This window comes from Oncorhynchus gorbuscha, linkage group LG11 (assembly GCF_021184085.1).
Source record: "Oncorhynchus gorbuscha isolate QuinsamMale2020 ecotype Even-year linkage group LG11, OgorEven_v1.0, whole genome shotgun sequence".
Classification (NCBI taxonomy): domain Eukaryota; kingdom Metazoa; phylum Chordata; class Actinopteri; order Salmoniformes; family Salmonidae; genus Oncorhynchus; species Oncorhynchus gorbuscha.
Window position 1 is genome coordinate 68,350,926 of NC_060183.1, and position 9,026 is coordinate 68,359,951.

The following is a 9,026-nucleotide window of genomic DNA, read 5'->3' on the forward strand; positions in this document are numbered from 1 at the left end:
TAGCTCAAATAAGGTCAATCCAGGTCATATAAGCTATGTTTACACAAGCAGTCCAATTCTGGTCTTTTGACCATAATTTGGCAAAAGTTCAGAATTGGGCTGCCTGTGTAAACACAGCCATGGAAGGACAGAACCAAAAATACAAAGACGAACAAGGACTATCAATATAATCATGTTCTCAGAGAAAACACTGTCAACTGTATTCCAATCGAAGTAATAAAGTTCTCAGTAATGGTTTCTCAATGGGAGGTTATTAACTGTATAAAATGTCATGTTTGTCATTTATTATCATGTCTTGTCCCTGTGCTCCCCATTCTGTTCGTTTCCCTCTGCTGGTCTTATTGGGTTCTTTCCCTCTTTCTATCCCTCTCTCTCCCCCTCCCCCTCTCACTCTCTCGCTCTCTCTTCTCTCTATCGTTCCGTTCCTGCTCCCAGCTGTTCCTATTCCCCTAATCATCATTTAGTCTTCCCACACCTGTTCCCGATCCTTTCCCCTGATTAGAGTCCCTATTTATTCCTTTGTGTTCCGTTCCTGTCCCGTCGGTTCCTTGTTTTGTATTCACCATGCTGTGATTGTGTTTCGCCCTGTCCTGTCGTGTTTTTTGCCTTCATCAGATGCTGCGTGTGAGCAGGTGTCTCTGTCTACTACGGCCTGCGCCTACCCGAAGCGACCTGCAGTCTGTGGCCGCTTCTCCAGTTATTCCCCTCTACAGACTAGAGGATTTCTGTTATTCCCTGTTTGGACTTAAATAAACTCTGTTTCTGTTAAGTCGCTTTTGGGTCCTCTTTCACCTGCATGACAGAAGGAACCGACCAAGGAATGGACCCAGCGACTTCAGACGCTCGTTACACTGCCGTCAAGATCCAAGGAGCCATGCTCGGCAGACACGAGCAGGAATTGTCTGCTGCTCGCCATGCCGTGGAGAACCTGGCCGCTCAGGTTTCCGACCTCTCTGGACAGTTCCAGAGTCTACGTCTCGTGCCACCTGTTACTTCCTGGCCTGCCGAGCCTCCAGAACCTAGGGTTAATAACCCACCTTGCTACTCCGGGCAGCCCACTGAGTGCCGCTCCTTTCTCACGCAGTGTGAGATTGTGTTCTCTCTCCAACCCAACACATACTCTAGAGAGAGAGCTCGGGTTGCTTACGTCATTTCACTCCTTACTGGCCGGGCTCGAGAATGGGGCACAGCTATCTGGGAGGCAAGGGCTGATTGCTCTAACAAGTTCCAGAACTTTAAAGAGGAGATGATTCGGGTTTTTGACCGTTCAGTTTTTGGTAGGGAGGCTTCTAGGGCCCTGGCTTCCTTATGCCAAGGTGAACGGTCCATAACGGATTATTCTATTGAGTTTCGCACTCTTGCTGCCTCTAGTGAGTGGAACGAGCCGGCGCTGCTCGCTCGTTTTCTGGAGGGACTCCACGCAGTGGTTAAGGATGAGATTCTCTCCCGGGAGGTTCCTTCAGATGTGGACTCTTTGATTGCTCTCGCCATCCGCATAGAACGACGGGTAGATCTTCGTCACCGGGCTCGTGGAAGAGAGCTCGCATCAACGGTGTTTCCCTGCTCCGCATCGCAACCATCTCCCTCCTCTGGCTTTGAGACTGAGCCCATGCAGCTGGGAGGGATTCGCATCTCGACTAAGGAGAGGGAACGGAGGATCACCAACCGCCTGTGCCTCTATTGCGGAGTTGCTGGACATTTTGTTAATTCATGTCCAGTAAGAGGCCAGAGCCCATCAGTAAGCGGAGGGCTACTGGTGAGCGCTACTACTCAGGTCTCTTCATCTAGATCTTGTACTACTATGTCGGTCCATCTACGCTGGACCGGTTCGGGTGCTACATGCAGTGCCTTGATTGACTCTGGGGCTGAGGGTTGTTTCATGGACGAAGCATGGGTTCGGAAACATAACATTCCTTTCAGACCGTTAGACAAGCCTACGCCCATGTTTGCCTTAGATGGTAGTCATCTTCCCAGTATCAAATTTGAGACACTACCTTTAACTCTCACAGTATCTGGTAACCACAGTGAGACTATTTCTTTTTTGATTTTCCGTTCACCGTTTACACCTGTTGTTTTGGGTCATCCCTGGCTAGTATGTCATAATCCTTCTATTAATTGGTCTAGTAATTCTATCCTATCCTGGAACGTTTCTTGTCATGTGAAGTGTTTAATGTCTGCCATCCCTCCCGTTTCTTCTGTCCCTACTTCTCAGGAGGAACCTGGCGATTTGACAGGAGTGCCGGAGGAATATCATGATCTGCGCACGGTCTTCAGTCGGTCCCGAGCCAACTCCCTTCCTCCTCACCGGTCGTATGATTGTAGTATTGATCTCCTTCCGGGGACCACTCCTCCTCGAGGTAGACTATACTCTCTGTCGGCTCCCGAACGTAAGGCTCTCGAGGATTATTTGTCTGTGTCTCTTGACGCCGGTACCATAGTGCCTTCTTCTTCTCCGGCCGGGGCGGGGTTCTTTTTGTTAAGAAGAAGGACGGTACTCTGCGCCCCTGCGTGGATTATCGAGGGCTGAATGACATAACGGTTAAGAATCGTTATCCGCTTCCCCTTATGTCATCAGCCTTCGAGATTCTGCAGGGAGCCAGGTGCTTTACTAAGTTGGACCTTCGTAACGCTTACCATCTCGTGCGCATCAGAGAGGGGGGACGAGTGGAAAACGGCGTTTAACACTCCGTTAGGGCATTTTGAGTACCGGGTTCTGCCGTTCGGTCTCGCCAATGCGCCAGCTGTTTTTCAGGCATTAGTTAATGATGTTCTGAGAGACATGCTGAACATCTTTGTTTTTGTCTATCTTGACGATATCCTGATTTTTCTCCGTCACTCGAGATTCATGTTCAGCACGTTCGACGTGTTCTACAGCGCCTTTTAGAGAATTGTCTCTACGTAAAGGCTGAGAAGTGCTCTTTTCATGTCTCCTCCGTTACTTTTCTCGGTTCCGTTATTTCCGCTGAAGGCATTCAGATGGATTCCGCTAAGGTCCAAGCTGTCAGTGATTGGCCCGTTCCAAGGTCACGTGTCGAGTTGCAGCGCTTTTTAGGTTTCGCTAATTTCTATCGGCGTTTCATTCGTAATTTCGGTCAGGTTGCTGCTCCTCTCACAGCTCTTACTTCTGTCAAGACGTGTTTTAAGTGGTCCGGTTCCGCCCAGGGAGCTTTTGATCTTCTAAAAGAACGTTTTACGTCCGCTCCTATCCTCGTTACTCCTGACGTCACTAGACAATTCATTGTCGAGGTTGACGCTTCAGAGGTAGGCGTGGGAGCCATTCTATCCCAGCGCTTCCAGTCTGACGATAAGGTTCATCCTTGCGCTTATTTTTCTCATCGCCTGTCGCCATCTGAGCGCAACTATGATGTGGGTAACCGTGAACTGCTCGCCATCCGCTTAGCCCTAGGCGAATGGCGACAGTGGTTGGAGGGGGCGACCGTTCCTTTGTCGTTTGGACAGACCATAAGAACCTTGAGTACATCCGTTCTGCCAAACGACTTAATGCCCGTCAAGCTCGTTGGGCGTTGTTTTTCGCTCGTTTCGAGTTTGTGATTTCTTACCGTCCGGGTAGCAAGAACACCAAGCCTGATGCCTTATCCCGTCTGTTTAGTTCTTCTGTGGCTTCTACTGATCCCGAGGGATTCTTCCTCATGGGCGTGTTGTCGGGTTAACAGTCTGGGGAATTGAAAGACAGGTTAAGCAAGCACTCACGCACACTGCGTCGCCGCGCGCTTGTCCTAGTAACCTCCTTTTCGTTCCTGTTTCCACTCGTCTGGCTGTTCTTCAGTGGGCTCACTCTGCCAAGTTAGCTGGTCATCCCGGTGTTCGAGGCACTCTTGCGTCTATTCGCCAGCGCTTTTGGTGGCCGACTCAGGAGCGTGACACGCGCCGTTTCGTGGCTGCTTGTTCGGACTGCGCGCAGACTAAGTCGGGTAACTCTCCTCCTGCCGGTCGTCTCAGACCGCTCCCCATTCCTTCTCGACCATGGTCTCACATCGCCTTAGGCTTCACTACCGGTCTGCCTTTGTCTGCGGGAAGACTGTGAGAGCCGCCAATAAACGCAGGATTAAGAGTCCAAGGTATTGTTGCGGCCAGAGAGTGTGGCTTTCCACTCGCAACCTTCCTCTTACGACAGCTTCTCGTAAGTTGACTCCCGCGGTTCATTGGTCCGTTCCGTGTCTCCCAGGTCGTCAATCCTGTCGCTGTGCGACTGCTTCTTCCGCGACATCTTCGTCGCGTCCATCCTGTCTTCCATGTCTCCTGTGTTAAGCCCTTTCTTCGCACCCCCGTTCGTCTTCCCTCCCCCCTCCCGTCCTTGTCGAGAGCGCACCTATTTACAAGGTACATAAGATCATGGACATGCGTTCTCGGGGACGGGGTCACCAATACTTAGTGGATTGGGAGGGTTACGGTCCTGAGGAGAGGAGTTGGGTTCCGTCTCGGGACGTGCTGGACCGTTCACTCATCGATGATTTCCTCCGTTGCCGCCAGGATTCCTCCTCGAGTGCGCCAGGAGGCGCTCGGTGAGTGGGGGGTACTGTCATGTTTGTCATTTATTATCATGTCTTGTCCCTGTGCTCCCCATTCTGTTCGTTTCCCTCTGCTGGTCTTATTGGGTTCTTTCCCTCTTTCTATCCCTCTCTCTCCCCTCCCCCTCTCACTCTCTCGCTCTCTCTTCTCTCTATCGTTCCGTTCCTGCTCCCAGCTGTTCCTATTCCCCTAATCATCATTTAGTCTTCCCACACCTGTTCCCGATCCTTTCCCCTGATTAGAGTCCCTATTTATTCCTTTGTGTTCCGTTCCTGTCCCGTCGGTTCCTTGTTTTGTATTCACCATGCTGTGATTGTGTTTCGCCCTGTCCTGTCGTGTTTTTTGCCTTCATCAGATGCTGCGTGTGAGCAGGTGTCTCTGTCTACTACGGCCTGCGCCTACCCGAAGCGACCTGCAGTCTGTGGCCGCTTCTCCAGTTATTCCCCTCTACAGACTAGAGGATTTCTGTTATTCCCTGTTTGGACTTAAATAAACTCTGTTTCTGTTAAGTCGCTTTTGGGTCCTCTTTCACCTGCATGACATAAAAGGTCCCAGGGACACTAACCTGGGCTGGGGTCAGAGGTTGCAGGCGTGGCTAAGGTTTTGCGGGAGAAGCGGGGGGGCAGCAGGCTGATCTTGGGGGAGGAGTAGGAGTAGGAGCGGTGTCTGATCCCCTGGTTGCCCATATCCTGGAACAATACAATAATACAACACTCAGGTCATACATCTGCTGTATGTTAAAGCCCTGATACATCTGATGTATAACCGTTAAAGCCCTGATACATCTGATGTATAACCGTTAAAGCCCTGATACATCTGATGTATAACCGTTAAAGCCCTGATACATCTGATGTATAACCGTTAAAGCCCTGATACATCTGATGTATAACCGTTAAAGCCCTGATACATCTGATGTATATCCGTTAAAGCCCTGATACATCTGATGTATAACCGTTAAAGCCATGATACATCTGATGTATAACCGTTAAAGCCCTGATACATCTGATGTATAACCGTTAAAGCCCTGATACATCTGATGTATAACCGTTAAAGCCCTGATACATCTGATGTATAACCGTTAAAGCCCTGATACATCTGATGTATAACCGTTAAAGCCCTGATACATCTGATGTATAACCGTTAAAGCCATGATACATCTGATGTATAACCGTTAAAGCCCTGATACATCTGATGTATAACCGTTAAAGCCCTGATACATCTGATGTATAACCGTTAAAGCCCTGATACATTGACATTTACATTTAAGTCATTTAGCAGACGCTCTTATCCAGAGCGACTTACAAATTGGTGCATTCACCTTATGACATCCAGTAAAGGGAACATTATTAGACAGTGAGGCTCACCTCTAGTAAAGGGAACATTATTAGACAGTGAGGCTCACCTCTAGTAAAGGGAACATTATTAGACAGTGAGACTCACCTCAAGTAAAGGGAACATTATTAGACAGTGAGGCCCACCTCTAGTAAAGGGAACATTATTAGAGGACAGTGAGGCTCACCTCTAGTAAAGGGAACATTATTAGAGGACAGTGAGGCTCACCTCTAGTAAAGGGAACATTATTAGAGGACAGTGAGGCTCACCTCTTGTAAAGGGAACATTATTAGAGGGCAGTGAGGCTCACCTCTAGTAAAGGGAACATTATTAGAGGACAGTGAGGCTCACCTCTAGTAAAGGGAACATTATTAGAGGACAGTGAGGCTCACCTCTTGTAAAGGGAACATTATTAGAGGACAGTGAGGCTCACCTCTAGTAAAGGGAACATTATTAGACAGTGAGGCTCACCTCTAGTAAAAGGAACATTATTAGACAGTGAGGCTCACCTCTAGTAAAGGGAACATTATTAGACAGTGAGGCTCACCTCTAGTAAAGGGAACATTATTAGAGGACAGTGAGGCTCACCTCTAGTAAAGGGAACATTATTAGACGAAAGTGAGGCTCACCTCTAGTAAAGGGAACATTGAGAACAGTGAGGCTCACCTCTAGTAAAGGGAACATTATTAGATAGTGAGGCTCACCTCTAGTAAAGGGAACATTATTAGACAGTGAGGCCCACCTCTAGTAAAGGGAACATTATTAGACAGTGAGGCTCACCTCTAGTAAAGGGAACATTATTAGACAGTGAGGCTCACCTCTAGTAAAGGGAACATTATTAGAGGACAGTGAGACTCATCTCTAGTAAAGGGAACATTATTAGAGGACAGTGAGGCTCACCTCTAGTAAAGGGAACATTATTAGACAGTGAGGCCCACCTCTAGTAAAGGGAACATTATTAGTGTGAGGGTTGAGGAGAAGGCTTCAGCCTGACCCTAATACATTGGTAAGTCTCTGTGTGTGAGGGTTGAGGAGAAGGCTTCAGCCTGGCCCTAATACATTGGTAAGTCTCTGTGTGTGAGAGTTGAGGAGAAGGCTTCAGCCTGGCCCTAATACATTGGTAAGTCTCTGTGTGTGAGGGTTGAGGAGAAGGCTTCAGCCTGACCCTAATACATTGGTAAGTCTCTGTGTGTGAGGGTTGAGGATAAGGCTTCAGCCTGGCCCTAATACATTGGTAAGTCTCTGTGTGTGAGGGTTGAGGAGAAGGCTTCAGCCTGGCCCTAATACATTGGTAAGTCTCTGTGTGTGAGGGTTGAGGAGAAGGCTTCAGCCTGGCCCTAATACATTGGTAAGTCTCTGTGTGTGAGGGTTGAGGAGAAGGCTTCAGCCTGGCCCTAATACATTGGTAAGTCTCTGTGTGTGAGGGTTGAGGAGAAGGCTTCAGCCTGGCCCTAATACATTGGTAAGTCTCTGTGTGTGAGGGTTGAGGAGAAGGCTTCAGCCTGGCCCTAATACATTGGTAAGTCTCTGTGTGTGAGGGTTGAGGAGAAGGCTTCAGCCTGACCCTAATACATTGGTAAGTCTCTGTGTGTGAGGGTTGAGGAGAAAGCTTCAGCCTGGTACCTTTGCGGGGGGGGGGTCGCCGTCTGAGGACACGGAGTGTGTGCGTGTGCAGGTGAGGCCTGGGGAGGTGTCGTCCCCGCTGCTACGAGGGTCAGAGTTCAGGGGAGAGATGGGAGAGAGGGAAGACTTTACCAGGAACCCCTCCTCATCTCCCTCACTGTCCATCACTAGAGCTACCAGACTGGGGCTGTCAGGGAGAGAAAGAGGAGGAAACGTCCACATTAAGGCCTCTCCCAATATACTACAGCTGCCTTCTATCCATACTCTTAAGTGCTGAAACCAACAGCTGAAATATGCACATTTGTGTCATATATGGTGCATGGGAAAAGTAGATCAATTGGCTACAGCAGAAACTGTCTGGGTTCAAGACTACCTGAACACACCACAACATCCATATAGAGAAAGCATCACACTATAAGAACATACTGAATATATTTGGTCTGGTAAGAGCAAACAATACATGTAATCTTCTGTTTATTATAGCAGTACAATAATACACAACTGTGATACAGCACTTTTGGTTTCTTTCAGTCAACAATGCTGATGTGATATCTCAATGCTCTTGAATCACCTTTATCTTCTCTTGATCTAAAAATTAAACACAATGTCTTGAGTAACAGGAGGTCAGATGAATGGGCGGAGTTTGATACCTGAGGTCAGGGGATTCCAGAGGCGGGCTCCCTCTCTGATTGGTTAGGTAAGAGTGGGAGTTGCTGTTGAGTTGGGCGAGGGCTCGGTCAGCGGGGGAAGGTGAGGGAGAGGGGGAGTGAGAGATGGAGGGGGACTGTTGTTCCTCTAGTCCCAATGGAGGTAGAGGGGTGGAGGTGGCCTGGAGTAGGCACTCTGAGGCCACCGAGTCCCACACCCTGCTGACAGTCACAGAGCTGTCCCTCGTTATCCCAGCAACACTGGCATTAGCCCTTAGGTCATCCACCTGAGCGAGAGAGAAAGAGAGAGAGAGGGAGAGAGAGAGAGAGAGAGAGAGCGGGAGAGAGAGAGGGAGAGAGAGAGAGAGAGAGAGAGAGAGAGAGAGAGAGAGAGAGAGAGAGAGAGAGAGAGAGAGAGAGAGAGAGAGAGAGAGAGAGAGAGAGAGAGAGAGAGAGAGAGAGAGAGAGAGGGAGAGAGAGAGAGGGAGAAAGAGCTTTGAAATGTCTTGATTCTTTTGGAACCTTTGTGAGTTTAATGTTTACTGCACATTTGTTTTATTGTTTATTTCCCTTTCGTTTATTATCCATTTCACTTGCTTTGGCAATATAAACATGTTTCCTATGCCAATAAAGCCCTGGTAAGGTGGTGTACCCCATGATCAGGTTAGTAGGATGGTAAGGTGGTGTACCCCATGATCAGGTTAGTATGCTGGTAAGGTGGTGTACCTCATGATCAGGTTAGTATGATGGTAAGGTGGTGTACCTCAGGATCAGGTTAGTATGCTGGTAAGGTGGTGTGCCACATGATCAGGTTAGTATGCTGGTAAGGTGGTGTACCTCATGATCAGGTTAGTATGATGGTTAGGCGGTGTACCTCATGATCAGGTTAGTATG

General features: G+C 48.7%; 1 protein-coding gene across 8 annotated transcripts in view; it reads right to left on the minus strand.

The window, feature by feature from the left end:
• The window catches only part of LOC123989309 (rho guanine nucleotide exchange factor 28-like), a 129,068-nt gene that overhangs the window by 50,306 nt on the left and 69,736 nt on the right, over positions 1-9,026 (minus strand). For all 8 annotated transcript variants that reach the window (XM_046290232.1, XM_046290228.1, XM_046290233.1 and 5 more), the window contains exons 11-13: positions 8,136-8,419; positions 7,486-7,672; positions 5,096-5,219 (exon numbers count right to left, since the gene is read on the minus strand). In XM_046290232.1, coding sequence (XP_046146188.1) covers positions 5,096-5,219; positions 7,486-7,672; positions 8,136-8,419 — 595 coding nt within the window. The remainder of the gene's footprint in view (positions 1-5,095; positions 5,220-7,485; positions 7,673-8,135; positions 8,420-9,026) is intronic.